Source organism: Elephas maximus, chromosome 3, assembly GCF_024166365.1.
Source record: "Elephas maximus indicus isolate mEleMax1 chromosome 3, mEleMax1 primary haplotype, whole genome shotgun sequence".
In the NCBI taxonomy this organism is placed as follows: domain Eukaryota; kingdom Metazoa; phylum Chordata; class Mammalia; order Proboscidea; family Elephantidae; genus Elephas; species Elephas maximus.
The window spans coordinates 66,246,569-66,263,561 of record NC_064821.1 but is presented as its reverse complement, the minus strand read 5'-3'; the positions used below and the strand labels follow the sequence as shown (position 1 = coordinate 66,263,561).

Genomic DNA, 16,993 nt, shown 5'->3' with positions numbered 1-16,993 from the left:
ATGAAGGTCACCCTAGATTTGGGGTCCTTTAAGTTAAGGCAGGGGAGATGAAGGGTGTGGGGAAAGGCAGGGGGGCCGCTGTGGGGTTCCCTGGAGGCTGCCTAGAGGCCAGGGAATAGCTGTTTCACCTGGGCAAGCCTCTTTGGGCCTTGGAGTCCTCTGTAAAATGGGGGTGCCACACTGGCCTGCCCTGCCTCCCTTCCAAAGTTGTAGGAAGGATTTGACGGGGGCTCCAAAGCCGAGGTACTTCCCTCCCAGATTCCTGGCCAGTCACCCTCTCCCTAAAGCACTCACCATTGTCTCTGGCCCTCAACCCCTGTCCAGCACCCCTACGACCAGGCCAGCCCCTGGAAGCCCTTGGACAGTCAAGGAGTCTTTGTTGCAATTTCCTACTTTCCGTAGTTTCAGGGCTAACACAAAAATGCTTGCTCAGTGTGAAAAGCAGAAAATGTTCAGATTTATTGCTTTGAGAGTTTGGCCCGTCTCCTGGGCCTGGTTGATGCCGTTTCCTGAAAGTTTCCGAGCATTTTGTTTAAAATGAAGAATTTTTGACGGTAGTGTTTTTCCTCCCATTTATGCCGGGTTTTATAGTTTACAAAGAGTGATCACGTAACAGCAATAACAATCATTGCTGCTATGATTGAGTTCCTACACCTGGGAGCTTGACTGATCCTTGAAACAACCCTCCCATTACACGGAGGGAGAAGCAGAGGCTCAGAGAGTTTAAGGGGCTTGCTCAAGGTCACACAGCCTGGGGAAAGGGCAGGGAGGAGCTGAAACCAGGCTGTCTGGTTTCAAAGTCTGGGATGGTCCCGTCCCGTCATGCCACTCTGCCTGTCTACCTCCAGCTTCGGCCAGTGCAGGCCAATTTGCGAATAAACCGTGAATGGGACAAACAATACAAACCGGAAGGGTTTGCAAAGATCACAGATGCTGGAACGAGTATTAAAATAACCAGCTGCGTTCAAGGGAATCCTCAAGTCCCCAAACAATATGTTTTGTGCTAAGATTCTTTTTGTAAAGATGCAGGTGGTGGTACAGGGTCCTATGGGAATGGGGGGAGTGAGCAGTGGGCTTGCTTTCTACATTCCTTTGCCTGCACTGTCCAAAATGGCTGTCTACTAACCACATACAGCTATTTAAATCACTTAAAAAAAATTTTTTTTAATTGTGGTGAAAATATACACCAGAACATTCCCCACCACCTCAACTTCCATGTTTACAATTCAGTGACGTTAATTATATTTTTCATCTTGGGCTACCATTAGCCTTTTGCCGTCGAGTCAATTCTGACTCACGGCCACCCTACAGGACAGCAGAACGGCCCTATAGGGTTTCCTAGGCTGTAATATTTACGGACGCAGATCGCCACATCTTTCTCCCACAGAGCATCTGGTGGGTTCTAACTGCCAGCATTTCAGTTAGCAGTTGAGCACTTAACCACTGTACCACCAGGGCTCCTTGTGCCACCATTATTGCTATCCTTTTCTAAAATATTCCACCACCATTAACATAAACTCAGTGCCCTCCGGACAAAAACTCCCCCTTTCCCTCTTCCTCTCAACCCCTTTCACCCCGGTAACCACGTATATAATCTTTGGTTTTTATATATTTGTTTATTTCAAATGAGATCATTATAGTATTTGTCTTTTTATGACTGACTTAATTTGCTCACCATAATAATATTTTCAAGATTCATCCATTGGCTATTTAAATTAAAATGAAATAAAATAAAAAATTTAGTTTCTTGGTCGTACTTCATTTCAGGTGCTCGACAGCCATGTGTGGCTAGTGAAGTAGCGAAAATGCATTTTCTTTAGGGTTTTAATATTAAAGAGGATATATTTTCTCATTTGTTTTAGTGTAGCTGTATAAGCTGTGATTAATCTCTAGGCCTTGGAAAACGGTGCAGGCTCTGTTCAAAATATCGCCTGTGCCACTCTTAAAACGTAACACACACCCTAATACCTTACAACATGTTTTCCCCTGTTCGAGATAGGTGATTGAGAGCTCGACATGACTAACGCAATAAAAGATGCTCTAAGTAATTTCTAAACATTTTTTTATTGCACCAGCTGCACCCGTCTCTTCCAAAGGGGTGTGGAGCTATCTCAGCTCCCGTGGCCTTGGTCTCTCTTCTTTTTTTGTTCTCTTGAGAAATGGCCTTAGCCTACAAAACAGACAGGAAGGCTCTCTGACATTTTTAATCTACAACTTTCTTTCTTACTCCCTATCTCAGCCACAGTAGACTTGACAAAACAGTTCCACTAGCCGAGAGATTCTTTTGTGAGTTTTTCAGCCTGTTACAAATATACTGATTAGAGTCCGGATGTCTGACAGTCATGTCTTTAGTTTAATAAAGTTTTTTTATAATTGTTTTGTGACGTATAAGACCATATGCGGACTACGTGCTTAAAACATTAGATAACCCTGATCTTCCCCATATAAAACCCTCTCATCAACCCTTTAGGGTAGGCAGAATTTGGGAGAAATTTTAACCCCCTCTATCTCTTGAATACCGGTATTCAATAAAGCCCTCTTACTACTTACCTGCTCCTGTCTCAGTATTGACTTTGCAGCAGGTGGCTCGAATCCGCGATTTGCGGTAATAGCTAGTGGCTGCCTTCTTGACAGTGCATACGTAGAACGTTTCCATCATCCCAGGAAGTTCCACTAGATAGCACTGTTCTGAGTCACCAGCAAGCTGCTCCTGCCTTGTCAAACCCCTGTCTTGGAGGAGAGGGATCCGCTGCCCAGGTGACAGACGGACTTGATTCGAGATAGGTCCCTCTGCAGCCAAGGTACCTGCAGCTGTCATCCCAACACCTGAGCCCGTCTACTCCACTCTGGAGCAGCCGCCACTCCAGGGACGGAAATAGAAGACCGGCCCCAAAGGGCTGGCCATTAACCAAGGCCTTGCTGCTCAAAGTGCAGCCCAAGGTCCGGCGGCATCAGCCTCTCCCAGGAGCTCGTTAGAAACCCAGGATCTCTGGCTGCACTCCAGATCTACTGAATATGAGCCTGCGTTTTAACAAGGTCCCCAGGTGATTCGTGTGCATGTTCAAGTTGGAGAAGCTCTGACTTAAGCAATAGGCTGAGCTGGATCAAAATAATGCCCCAAATATAGGAAACCAGATATTTTTAGGTACAAAAAAATAGCACCAATCCCCCCCGCCCCCCAGTGGTGTGTGACTAAGCATTAGTCACAGGGGGCTGAGACCCTGGGCCACGGGATCAGGAAACATATTTATTCCCAAGGACAGACCCAGGGGGAAGCTGTGGGGAGCCGGCCCACTCCTCATCTCCAGCACCCTCTCAAACCACAGTGGGGTCACCCCGCCAAAGCAAAGGGAACAGACTGAGACCCACAGCTTGGATTTGAGGGATGTCGCCTTTAATTGAGATTTTTGAGTTTTGCTTTTCTTCCCAATGCATTTGGGTTCTGACCTTTGCAAATGCGAAGACACAACCTGATGCACAAAGCCAGTCTGGGAAGAGGGCTGCGTCCCTCTGCTTTCCCAGGGCTGTGTGGCTCCGCAGGCCTCAGTCCCTGGTGGTTTTTGTTGAGTCCATTCCGACTCATGGCAAGCCCACGTGTGCAGAGTAGGGTTTTCAAGGCTGTGACCTTTCAGAAGCAGATTGCCAGGCCTGCCTCCTGAGGTGCCTCTGGGTGGGTTTGAACTGCCAGCCCTTCGGCTTGGCCTAGTAGTCCAGCACTTAACCGTTTTTACCACCCAGGGACTCCATTCAGTGCCTGGAACCAGGTGTTAATGAGGCTTTCTGGAAAGGAATCAGCATCAAGCCTATTTATGACGAAAACAGGTGCAAGAGTGGTTGTGTCCTCAGAAAGGGTGAAGATGAGGCTTCCAGTGAGACTCGGATCATGGAGCTGGCCCCACTGGGGAGGCTGGGATGCTTTGGAGACAGGTCTGGCTGCGTGGATTCTTCCGGTTGCTAGGAGCCCTCCTACTTTCAGGGAGGATGACTCAGGCCTTAATTCCTCCTTTCCTCTCGGCCTACCTTGGGTCTTACTTATTTTTATCCCTGGTATGGAGTTAAGTTGCCAGAAAGATGTTCTTTTCTGCACCCGCAAGGGCCCTCCTGGAAGATGAATTTTAAACCCTTTGTTTTTACAACTTGCTTCCAGCAATAAAGCAGAGGACAAGAACACTGGGAGAGGAAAGGGAGACAGGGACACAGGCCCAGAGGGGGAGCCCTGGGGAACTGCAAAGTGGTGCTGAGGCCAAAGAGACAGGCGTTCTAGGAGGTGATTGTCAGGAAATAACTGCGCGAGGGTGAAAAGATGGCTGGTCAAGTATGGCTCCTCATACCTCTCCTTGTAATGCTGAAAAAAATCAAAGCAAAACCTGCAAAGGGTCTTGCTGTTTTTGTCTATCCAGCATGCAGATCCCCTTATTTTGGTAACAAACCTCAGTTTTCCCCGGGGAATTGTCCCTTGTCCATTGCATGGGGTCTGGATGGGTCTACCGTTTTCTCCTTGACTAGGGGTAGGCCTGTGACCCGGGGTGGGCCTGTGACCCGGGGTGGGCCTGTGACCCGGGGTGGGCCTGTGACCCGGGGTGGGCCCATGACCAGGGCTGGGCCAATTTGAAGCTCACTTCCTTGAAGGGAGAGACAGTAGGTTCTGGAAATATTTTGACTTACCCATCCTGATGGTGCTGTGTGAGGGGGCTGCCACCTGGTTCTGGCAACCTGGATCCCCAGCCATATCCTCATTCTGGTCATTCTTGAGATCTGGCTATTCACTCTTTCCTGAGATTCCATGTGGCACCCCAAAACTCAAGCATTTTGCTTAAGTTAGCCAGAGTTGCTTTGTATTAATTTTAACCAGGAATCCAAACTGACACAAACCCAGATGCCCAGTATTAGGACTTAGATGGATAAAGTCTGATATAGCACCCAATGGAGTTCCACACCACCAGGGATGGTGATGAGAGAATGTATATTTGTTGACATGGGAAGATGTTCTTGATATACAGTTAAATACAAAAGCAAATAATAAAACAGTATGCATAATATGACATCACGTTTGCAAAATACATATTCTATGTTTGTAGAAAAAGGTCTAGAAGAAAATACAGCAGTATTCATTCTGGAAGGTAGGATGGTGAATGATTTTTCTTTCTGTTTACCTTTATTTCCTAATCTTTCTACAGTGTTTGTGTAGTGGAAGAGTTTTCCTGTTTTGTTTTGTTTCTAAGGGGCACAGGTGGGTTGCCGGAGCCATACTTCTTGATGCTTGTCAAGAGTAGAAGTGATTTGCCGAACTTGTTAACCAAACTCCAGGATTTCTGCTCCAGAGGCTGCGCACCTGTAGCTCTGGCTTCTGCTCAAGAGGATGCTGGGAGCATCTGCATCTCCAGAAAAAGGATGAAGCCCTTCCCACACCCCCTGCACCAGTGTCACCCCACCATTCTCATAGCGACCTTGTAGGTGGGGGTTCTTCCCTCTGCTTTATGGAAAAGAGGAGCCCAGAGAAACGAGACAACCTGCTCAGGCTCACACTGTGGGATTTAAAGCCAGGTCACCTGGCCCAGAGCCCTGACACCCCAGGGGCTACTCAGTTTGACTGCTAGAACCCAGATGAAGCGGCAGTTGCTTGGACTGGCTGCGAAGGGTGTTGGGGTGATGGGAGAAAAAACCCTCACTCAGTGTTGGGACCTGAACCCCTTGCTTTGCAGAGCGCGGCTTCAGCATTTGACACCTCCTCCCAGGGGACACAGGTAATGGTCACTGAGGAGAGTGGAAACGGAGCTGGAACGTGTGGGTGCTGGTCCATCTGCAGGATACTCTTCCCGCTGCTCCTGCTTATCTCCTAGGTCTCGGTGTGATGGTCACCTGCCCAGAGTGGCCCTCCATGACCCCCTAAAGGTAGGTCCTGATTATTTCTTCTGTTGCATTTCATGCCACCTGCAGTTATTTGCTTATCTGTCAATTTACCGTCTATCACTGTCTCTTGACTGAATGCTCCCTCAGGTCAGGGTTATGACTGTCCTGCTCACAGCTGTGTCCCTGGCATCTAGCCGATGTCTGGTCCATTGCAGGCACTCCCCAAGTATCTGCTGAATGACTGACCAGATGAACAGGGGGGTCAAGAAACCCAGGGGCCAGGTTCATCTCTGTCTTTTACTAGCTGCGTGACTTCAGGCAAGTTGCTGCCCTTCTCTGGGGCTCTTCCAAGCCTAAACCCACCAACCAAACCCGCTGCTGATGAGTCAATTCCAATCACAGTGACCCTATAGGACAGAGTAGAGCTGCCCCATAGGGTTTTCCAAGGCTATAAATCTTTACGGAAGCAGACTGCCACATTTTTTTCCTGAGGAGCAGCTGGTGGGTTTGAACGGCCAACATTTTGGTTAGCAGCTAAACGCTTTAACCACTGCACCACCAGGGCTCCTTCCAAGCCTCAACCTGAGTATAAATATCAGCTCCGTTTAAAGGACTGGCATCACACCTCCTGAATATATTAGGACCAATTTAAGGGGAAGGAAACAGAAGTTGGGGTCACTGATTCCTCGTTTACTGAATTACCCTTTACAGCAACTGCTTGTTGGTAATTCTCTCTGATGATAACATTGCTGGATTTTCCCAGGAGTTACTGATGTACAAAGAACTTAACTGGGTTTATAATTCAATAAACTCTTTTATTCTAGTTCACAGATTTTTCCATTACGATAATGAAAATAATACTAGTGATTCGTAACACTTAGACCGAAGTCAAAGTGGAACCCCTCCTGAAATGAAAAGGTAAATGACACATAATTGAAAATATAGTAAATGCTGGCAAAAGGCATTTAAAGTATAGAAAACGGGGCCCAGGTTTGTGTGTGTGTGCAAACACTAAGATTTTGTTGATCAGGAAGCCACCATTTTAGAAAGCACATGGTTTTGAAAACTATGTAATTATGATAAAACCCAACTATACAGAAAAGGCAAAATCAAGCTGAACAAAACGAAAGGAACTGGAGTTAATACATGGGGTCGGTATGCAAACCTCTGGTCCTTTGGCCCTGGAATGGCAAGTGAGTGGGTTTCATAGAAATTCTCCGTAGAAAGGAATGTCTGGGGCCTGCTGTAGGGTGGCCCCTGTCTGACATAACTGCATCTGCAAGTCCTTGTCTCCTCATAGAGGAAAAGAAGTTGCTTGTCCGGCAGATCTGCCTGGGGTCTGCCCGAGAGGGGGCCTACGTTCCCAACTCCTTTGAGAACAGTCCCAAATCCCGAAAATGTAAGACATGTCTGTGGCGGCCCCAGGAGCTGCGGAGAGGTGGAGTCAGTGTCTGCCCCTGGCCCTGCCCGAGCTGTCCGAGTGGTTTACCGGGAGTGGGTGGGCCTCCGTGTTGAACACCCAGTCTTCCTGGGAGAGCACGTCATCTTCAGAGAACAGAAGATAGAGATACCTGTGCCCCAGGGCAGAGCAGGGAAGCAAGACACAGCTGTCAGTGCCTGGTGAAGGCTGGGTACGCTGGGAAGCAACCTTAGAGACCTCTGCAATGGGCTGGGGCCGAGGGCACAGGGAGGTCCAGACCCAAAACTGCTTGGAGGGCTGGTCCCAGGGGAGGAGGCTGTGGACGCCAAGGAAAGCACTGAGCTTTGGGGTCAGTCAGACCTGGTTTAATCCTGACTCTGTCCCCTGACAGCACACCTGTCAGCTTCACTCAGGTACTTTGCCTACCTTGCCCTGTATATGAGCCCTGCTGGGACCTCTTACTGCCTAGATTCTCCTTTCTTTCTAAGAGCGGCCGAGTGCTGCACTAGTCCAAACTCGTATACTTCTCCCTTACATATCTCCTGAGGAGACTCTTCACTTGAATGTATGTTGAGAGCACTAAACAAAACAGCTTCCAAGGGCATGGGAATTTTCTGCTGGAGGGAACTGGACCATTCCAATCCATCCTAAAGGGTTACAACACAAAGGACTTGTTTTTGGGAACCGCATGGAAAAGAGATGGCCAGCTTCTACCGAAAAAAAAAAAAAAAAAAATGAGATGGAGTGGCCCAGCAGCAACGCTGCAGAGGAGGAGAAGTTAACAGCGTGCCAGGCAGGTGCACTATCTCACTGAATTCTCAGAATGTCCTTATTAGGGACTTCACCTTCATCATTACGACTATTCTCATTTTATGAATGAGGACAAAGTTTCAGAAAGCTGAAGAAACCTGAACAAACAGTTTAAAGAACTTGAGTTCTAAACATCATACTGCTAATACTCAGGGGGCTGGATGCTGACCCTGTCCCCTGGTCCCTGGACTCACACTCTTAAGGAAAGAAACTGTCCTGGGCTCGAGGCTCACTTGGGGATGTAGCGCTGTGGTCCTCGACCCCTCGTTCCTGCTTGCCCAATCCTGTGGCTGCAGAACCTAACTGCTGGTGAGGAGAGAGGGAGGCTACCCTCCTACCCCCCGCCCCTCTGTCCTTAAGAAAAGCCCATGTCCTCCCCTGGAAAAACCAAGGATCGGGCCCCTGCTCACTTCAGTGTCTCCGCTAGAAAGAAACTCTGCTGCTTGTTGTCGTGGCTGGGGATGCTGCTGTAGACATCTTGGATCCCAGAGAAGCCTCCTTCCGTCCGACAGTATTTCTCCAAGGCCTGGGGAAAGGAAGGCTGCCATAGTGTGGGGAGGGGCAGGGCTGCCAGAGGGCTGGAGCTTGTGGACAGCCAGGCCCCCTTATCCCCGTGAATGGGGTCCCTGGCATTTGTGGAAGCTGGAGGCCAAATTATTCTTTCAGGTTTCGGCTGCTCTGCTCCTGTCCCCCTGTCCTAGAGGGACCACACTCCCTCTGCCTCCCCCTGAGAACTCAGTCCCCATGGGCTGCCTGCCCTGAGCTCTGTACCCGGTTTGAACTTAGAGAGTACTTCTCTTTGCCTTTCAGGGAAACTAAACTATTCTGACAAATGCACCCATAGTGGTGGAAGGAGATAAAGGAAGGCCATTGGTCGTGTTCATAAGGTGGGGCTTGGAGAATGGACCCCGGACACCACCAGGCTTCTCTGTAGAGACATGGTCCCTGAGCCAGAGGGAGGTGGGACACCAGGCTATCTGCATTTTTGTATATAAGCATACTTTGTATATATATGCAATTTTTACACATTGTGGGATGGTACCAGGGGCACAAAACACTTGCCTTTGGAAGGTCAAGAACCAGGGCCTCGGAGAAGCAGGTAGACTCAGGCCAATGCAGGTGCTTTGTTGGTCACAGGGACCAACCTGAGCAGGCACCCCTGTGCCCTGCCTGAGCATGACACTGAGTGTGGCCTCTACCCAGGGTGGCCCGTGCCTCCTAGAGCTGGTGGTGTGGTCATCAGAGAGTTGGGACAAGAAGCTGGGGAGGATGGCTGTGGCTAAGCATCCACCGAGGGACCTTCTGGAATATCCACAGCTGCCTTTGACATCTAGCCAAAGACGGCCAGGAGAGTTCCAGCTAGGAGTTTGGGGTCTGAGGGTGTACCAAGAGGACTAGTGAAAGAGAGACTGGGGGGCAGGGCCCAGAGAGGGTAGGGGGTACCCGGGTCTGAGTTGGCTTTGGGAAGAGGAGAGAAGTAAACTGTTGGCCCTGCAGCCAGTTCCTGTTGGCCCCTCCAAAGGCTGTGGGCCCTCAAGGTTGACTAGGGCAGCAACCAGGACCCTCTTCACAAGTTTCTGACCTGCTGGGTCCCACCACATCCTCTGCCCAGCTCAGGGCTCTTGGCTCTGCAAACACAACCTTGACCCTCTGCACTTTGAACCTCATCCAGATGTCAACCTAGCTTGACCCTCTGCTTGATGCCTGAGCTAGGGGGTTTTGGACCCCACCTGTGAATTCTTGGGGGTGCCCGCTTCCCTGTCACCCACCCCCTGGTCTCACTCACCATCACCACTTCCCAGCCCCACTCCCTGTAGATGGGGTCGTGGGTCTGCCGCCACAGGTACATGTAGCTCTCCACCACCTCAGGCCGCAGGATATAGTAGCTCTCACTCAGCTGGGAGGCCACTGCCTCTCGGCCGGAGTTAAACCAGAAGGCTTCGGGCCCGAGCTTGGTATCTGCAGGAATGTCCAACCAGAGGGCCTAGGTCAGACCTCTCATTTCCTGCTTTTCAGGATCCTGTTGCCCCATGTGTAGAAGCCCTTGCCTGGGGTAATGGTTAGTGATGGACTGGTACAGGGTCAGCTTCCCTCTCGGCCTAGCCTGGCCAAAGCAAGACCCTTGAAGCCTCAAGCAGTTTGCAGTTTTGGACTCTGAGAATTCAAATGAACCACAACATTCCACAGTCTGGGAAGAGAAACATTCAGGCAGTGTTCCCCAACTGCGTATTTTGAGACATTAGCTCTGCGAGATGTTAACCAGGGAGCCAGGGATTTTTCTCAGAGATGCTGTTTTGAGAGGCAGCATGCAAGGTGGGATAGGGCATCAGAAGACCCGGGTTCTAGTCCAAGCTTAGCTACTCACATGCAGTGTGACTTTGGCCAAGTTACTCCCCATCTCTGGGCTGACTCAGTTTCCCCATGTGTAGAATGAGGAGTTGAGTTCATGCTCTGTAACGTGACCTTTGACTCTAGCATCGGCAGTTCTGCCATGAGTGCTGGGTCGGGATGGTGGAGTAGCTCTCAAGTGTTTGGTGGTCTTGGGTCAAAGGGCTGAACAGTGGGGTGCCAGGGGGTGGTGAGATCCACTAGATGGAGAGGTGCTGGTGGGGAAAGGCCAGGCATGTCTAGGACTACGGGACGGGGTGAAGGAATTTGCAAATGTTGGTTCAGGAAGCCAACATTTCTGCCTCAGGAACCGGAGGACCCTCCACTCTGTGCCCCTCATGTAGGACCTTGGCCAAGTCATGTCTGAGCCTCAGTTTCCTCGTCCGTGTTGAGATTCAGTGCGGATGTGCGTCAAGCGTGTTACAGCATACCCCCACATGCAGTGCTCATTACAGCATCATTACTTCCCCTTCAGTGTAGGCTACAACCTCAGTGCATAGAAAGCATGTCCCTCGCTCACGCTACATAACTTCCAGTGGGAGCTCCCTTCACTCACTGCTGCTCTGCTGGTCTTTCCAGTTCTTCCTGGTGGCTAGCCTTAGTCTCTCCTGCTGCCCCTTCCCTTGGCAGGGTTACCTGAGCGGGCGTACGATTCGTGGCACGTCTTGGTGATCTGGGCTGCAAGTTCTCGGTAGTGGGCCCTCTTTTCTTCCTTGGCATCTTCAGCACCGAGGGCGATCATGCCCCCCGAGAAACAGGCCAGGTGCCCCATCTTATGGTCCAGAATCCCCCCTCGCCACTCAGCAATGTAGGTCAGCCCCCCGGGAGAGACATTCAGCAAGTAGGTCTCTATTGCCTGGGAGTGGGGTGGGAATTGAACAGGGAGAAGGCACAGGAGAGGACAAAGAAGGGAGGGGTAGAGGGTGCAAGTGAGTACGGTGGAGACAGCAGCCAACGCAGCTCTGCTGAGCCCCCCAGCCTGAAGCTCTGCCAGGCCCTCCAGCCCAGGCGTCCCAGGCACTGCTGGCGGCACTCCTGATGGGCTGGTGGGGGGTCCTGGCGCTTGCCGAGTGAGGCCTGGGGCCTGCTGGGTGCTCCCAGGGGTGATTCTCTTACACATTCAGGGACTTCAGTCTTTTAAAATGACCCTCCACCTCCATTACGACCTCTGCCAGGGGTCATTCACCTGAAGTCCAGTTGGCCTGTGAATGGGCTTCAGGAGGTCTAGAAAGCCCAAAAGCTGTATGTAACAGTTTTGTGTATGTGCATTTTTCTGAAGAGAGGGTCCATGTACATTGTGGGATTTTCTAAAAGGACCCACAAAGCATGTAGAGCTGCTTTCCACAGGTACTTTATCACTCGCCTCCTCATTTCATGCTCTCAACAAGTCGGGCAGATGGATCCTAGTACCACTTATAAACTTGTCCCAGGTCACCCAGCCAGGCCAGGACTAGGACCAGGACCCCTGTGTGCCCAGAGCACTGCTGCTTCCATACCTGATGGCTGCTCTGCTTTGATGGGAAGTGGCTTTGAGTTCCCTTCCCTGCTCTGTGGGAGGTGACGCTGTTGGTACAGGCCCCTGGATTCTGGGGGTTATGTAGCTGACAGACCATTGCGTTACCCATCCCCTGGAGACAGGAGGCCCGGAGATAGGATGTGACGGTGGCAGCCACGCACACAGCCTTCAGGCCAGGCTCTGGGATGGACTGAGGGTCCTGGTCCGCTGGTTGGTGACCTTCTGGGACCCTCACAGGCCTCTGCTTCCACTCTTGCCCCTCCAATCTGTTCTCGAGGGGCATCTCTGTACTCTGTAAACCACACATCAGATAGTTTCTTGCGCCTGCTTAAAACCGTTGAGCAGTTTCCAAGTACCCTTTGGGGTAAAGTCTGCAGGGCCTCTAAGACTTTGATCTATACCCTGAGGTTCAACCCAGTGCTGTAAACACGGCTCCTGGGGGCAGACTCCCTGGGTTCAAATCCCACCTCCACCATTTCCAAGCTGTGTGGCACTGGGCAGGTTATATGTTCTCTGGGCCTCAGTTTCCTCGTGTGTAAAATGGGGATAAGAGCGTTATCTACTTCACAGGATCATGAGGATTAAATGGGATATGTCTACAGAGCTTTGCATATTTCCCAGCACAGAGAGAGTCCTCCCTAAACACTGGCTATTACGACTCCTCTCCTGCCTGTCCCCCACCCCTCATGCCCCTGCCCAGCCCCATTGGCTTCTTTTCATTCAGGCATTACCCCGCCCCGGCCACCCCGTTCTGTCTAATATTTCATGAGCGCCTCCTCAGTGCCAGCTCTGTACGAGGCGCTGGGGTGCAGCTGTACCAAAGAGCAACCGGCCGTGCTCAGGGGGCCACCCCTGAGTTCAGAGACAGCAGACTAACCTCCCAGCAAACTCAACTTGTAAGCACTATAATTTGTGATCAGCATTTTGAATGAAACAAATTGAGAGACTGAGATAGAAAAATGGTCTCTATAAATGTGATACTTATGTTGTTTTCTCCCTGTCCCCCACCTTCCTGTCCACCCTGACTGCCTGCCACCTCGCACCGGGCCTCGGGCCTCCTCTGGAGTGCCACTGCCTTGGAGAGGCCGTCCCTGCTCCTCTCTCTATCACAGCTTGTCGCTTTTCTGCATGCCGCCCCCTCCCGCTTTGTGTATACACATCTGGGTATGTTTCTGTCAATGTCTTTCTGCCAGGACTCTGAGGGCAGAAGCCACCATGCCTGGTGTAATGAAGGTGCTCAAACAATATTCGCCCCTTGCTCTGTGTCCTCCTTTTCCCTCTTCTGTAAGCATCTAGGGCTGGTGGGCCGGCAGATGGGGAAGCGCTGATGATGGGATGTGCCAGGGTACCTGCTCCAAATGGGGACGAGCACTCGGGGGATGGCTGGCCACCCGGCTGGGGTCTACTTTGGAGCCAGCCCTAGCTCCTGGGAAAGCTGGGTCAAAGGCAGCTGCTGTTCATCGCTGGGCCTACAGGTGCACAGAGCCGTGTCAGGGTGAGTCCAGGCTCTGACACCTGGCTCAGAGTTACCAGGTGTCAACATTTGGGAGAGAACACAGACATTGGGGAGCGAAGGGAGAGATCCCAGGATGCCCTTCGCTGAAGCAGGAAATCTGCACCCTCCAGACCATTTCCCATAGAATTTAGAACAATTTTCATTTGGGGTTAACCCCAAACTAATTGCGGAAAAGGGGAAATTATAGGCCAGTCTCTCTTTGAGGATAAAATTGAGAGAAGGCAGATGCAAAAGAAAAGAAACAAGGCCTTCTAAAACCCTGAGCAAAACAGCACAGGTTGGCAACCAACTGGTGAGAGGCTTAAATCACAGCAAGAGACAGTGCACAGAGCTGGGTGGGGAGTCAGAGACCTGAGTTTGAATCCCAGCTCTGCAATTTGAGCAAGTTATTCTACTTTTCTGAAGGCTTATCTTCCTCACCTAAAAAGTGGGGATAATAATTCCTGCAATGGTACTGAGGATTAAAGGACAGAATAGTCACACTCTAACTCAGCGCCTGATAGATGCTCAATGAATGTTCCTCCCTTTTCCTTCTGGGGAGAACCCTCATCTGAGCACGAGAGAGGTTTTGAGGTGAACCAGGTTCTTCTGTGATCTGACAGCCTGTATGTGGAGGCAGGAGCACTGAATTGGGGGTCAGTCAGATCCAGGTTTGTGTCCTGGCTCTGACACTTGTTGCTGTGTTACCATGGGCCTTTCTGAGCCTCAGTTTCAGCATCCGTGAGATGGGAATAATACCTGCTTTCGCAAAGTTGTGGAGACTAAATATGACCAGATACTTAGAGGAGGCCTGCAGTGATAGCAGCTCTCGCTGTTATTCTCATTGCCTCTCTGTGACGCACAGGGACCTGTCTACGTCTGCCGGACATTCGTCTAACCCGGTGGTTTCCAACCCTGGCTGCACATCCGAATCACTGTGGGGGCTTTCAGAAAGGGCTGATTCTGGTTTAACTGGCCTGGCGTGGGACTTGGGCACAGGGAGTTTTAAAAGCTGGTTCCCAGCCTAGCTGCACACTGGAATCACCTTGGGATATTTACAGTGCTGATGCCTGGCCCCCACCCCTGAGGCTCTGATGTAATTGGTCAGAGGTGGGCCTGGGCAAGGGGATCTTTCAGCTCCCAGAACAATCTTCAAAGCCCCAAACTTGTCAGAGGCCCAGTTTTTACTGGGGTCAGAGAGGCTCCAGACTCTTCACTGGGGAGATCAAATGCAGGGAGCAAAGCCAAGTTCCATCCTGTTCAGTCAAGTGCTTCTGTAAGACTCCCAGCGTGCTTAAATAATTCATGGCCATTTCTTGCCTTGAAGCCTCAACTACAGTATGCCCTGAGGGGAGCAAAACGGGCTGTTCGTTAACTTCATGTTGGTTTTGCAAGGAACTGCAGAGACTCCCCCTCTTGCCAGCATGTCCTGGCCACTGACGGAGCCCTAACCCAGGGGTCGGAGGCCACGGTCTCCCCCAGTTAAAGCCCAGGTTGGGGTGGAGCTTAGACTCAGGTGGAGCTGGGACTGGAGTCCCAGTAGGTGCTTCATGACTGAGGTGCTGGTTGCTGAGGAACCAAAGAGAGAAAATTCAGCACCCAGTCCACAGTTTAAAGGGTTCATGGCTCTGAAGGCCTGTTTCAATGTCAAGGCAAGCACTACCATTCCTGGCCAGATTCGTGGGATCAGAGGGTAGTTAGAGATCATCCATCCGTCTACCCACCCAGCCAGCTGCTTGCATCTTGTCCATTGCTCTGTCCGTCTGTCCGTCCGTCCGTCCGTCCATCCATCTCTCCTTCCATCCTTTCACATTCATCCATTATTCATTCATAAAATAGTTATGGTGCACCTACTACGTGCCAGGCCCTGTTTTAGGAGCAGGGTGTACAGGGGTGTGACCAGACAAGACTCTGGCTCCTATGTAGCTCGTATTCTATCTGGGGAGGACAGACAATAAACAAGTAAGTACATGCCTATGATAGTTTTAAATACTGATGAAGGTAAGGAAGAGAATAAGCCTGAGGTACACAATGGAGAATGCCTGAGGAAGGCTACATTAGAGCTGAGAGTTGACTGACACATGGGGCCCAGCCATTTTAATGACATTTGAGGGACAGGGGGACAGCAAGTGCAAAGGCCCTGAGGTGGGAATGGGGCTGGTATGTCTGAGGAGGAGCAGGAAGTCCTGTGACTAGAGCCAAGAGAGCAGAGAGGAAAGAGGAAAGGAGGTCCTGGTGACCTGCAGGGCCCAGATCATGTGGGACCCAGTCAGTAAAGGAGAGGAGTGTGGTTTATTCCAAGTGCTAAGGGAAGTCAGTGAAGGGAAGGCCATGCATTTTCAGCTCCTCTGCCTGCGTGTGTAGAATGGACTGAGTGGAAGAGGCAGGGGGAAAGCTGGAGTCCAGTTTAGAGGACAAAAAGTAGGTAGTTTACATCAAGGAGGTGGCAGAGTAGATCCAACCTGCTCAACTTACTTTATGGGGAAACTGAGGCCTGGAGCAGCAAAGTAACCATACACGTGTCCGGCATACTACAGGGGCTGCCCAGTACCTTTTCCTTAGTGGGGTTCAAAGGTGTCTGTTGATGGGAGTCCATAATCTCCCCTTCTGCCCCAGAGTCTCCCCCTCTCTGGAGGGACTAAGCTCTGCCTCTTGTTCCTCATTCATCCCACGCCCTGTGGATGAATCCACCAAACAGACCAGCAGTGGTACAGGGCAGTGGGAATAGCTCTGGGGCTGGTGTGGGAGACCTGGCTCCTGTACCAGCTCTGTGCTGTGTGGCCTTGGGCAAGTGCCTTCCCTTCTCTGGGCCTTGGTTTTCATCCTGGGAAAGAGGAGCAGAGCTGGATGTTCCACTGAGGGAGGCCCCTCCCAGCAGGGACATGCTAATGATGAGACTCTGGTTCAACAGGAAGGTGGCTGAGGGTCTCCCTGGGGCAGCCTCCCCTGGATCTGGCTGCGTTCTGGGCTCTGAACCACGAACTGAACATAAACACTGGTGGGGAGAGTGGATCACTGGACCATGGTTTCTGAATCACACTGGCTGTCACCTACACTGAGACCTCAGAGAAATCACTCCAGCTCCCTAAGCCTGGGTTTTGCATCTGTAAACCGAGAATGCCAACACAGCCCTAATTTGAGGGTTGCCCAGAGAAGTCATGAGACAGGGTGTCAAGCGACTGGCTCAGGTGGGGTCTGTCTTGCCATGGTCCTGGCCAGTTACCCTGGGGAAGGGTGGGTAAGCCCTGGACCATCTGGTCCCTGCTGCCGCTCAGCACTGCCCCCCAGCAGGCTGCCAAGAGAGCTGGTGGCTAATGGCCAACCGCCCACAAAGAACCAAGAGCCTGTCTTACCTCCAGTGCTTCATAGTACATATTTTTAGCCTCCATATCTGTCTTGGCCGACATCAACCATGATTTGATCAAATATTCATAAAAACTGTCCCCGAGTCCTCCAACCGAGACGTGGTCTGTGAGGGGAAAGAGGACAAGACAAGAGCATCATCTCCATCTGC

At 51.0% G+C, this 16,993-nt stretch overlaps 1 protein-coding gene across 3 annotated transcripts in view; it reads right to left on the bottom strand.

The window, feature by feature from the left end:
- Positions 1-5,860: 5,860 nt before the first annotated feature.
- The window catches only part of MAN1C1 (mannosidase alpha class 1C member 1), a 174,396-nt gene continuing 163,263 nt past the window's right edge, over positions 5,861-16,993 (bottom strand). Inside the window, exons 9-13 of one of the 3 annotated variants that reach the window (XM_049878313.1) lie at positions 16,833-16,948; positions 11,105-11,324; positions 9,867-10,039; positions 8,491-8,606; positions 5,861-7,421 (exon numbers count right to left, since the gene is read on the bottom strand). In XM_049878313.1, coding sequence (XP_049734270.1) covers positions 7,295-7,421; positions 8,491-8,606; positions 9,867-10,039; positions 11,105-11,324; positions 16,833-16,948 — 752 coding nt within the window. In that variant the 3' untranslated portion in view covers positions 5,861-7,294. The remainder of the gene's footprint in view (positions 7,422-8,490; positions 8,607-9,866; positions 10,040-11,104; positions 11,325-16,832; positions 16,949-16,993) is intronic. The other 2 variants (XM_049878316.1, XM_049878315.1) reach the window with 2 other exon arrangements.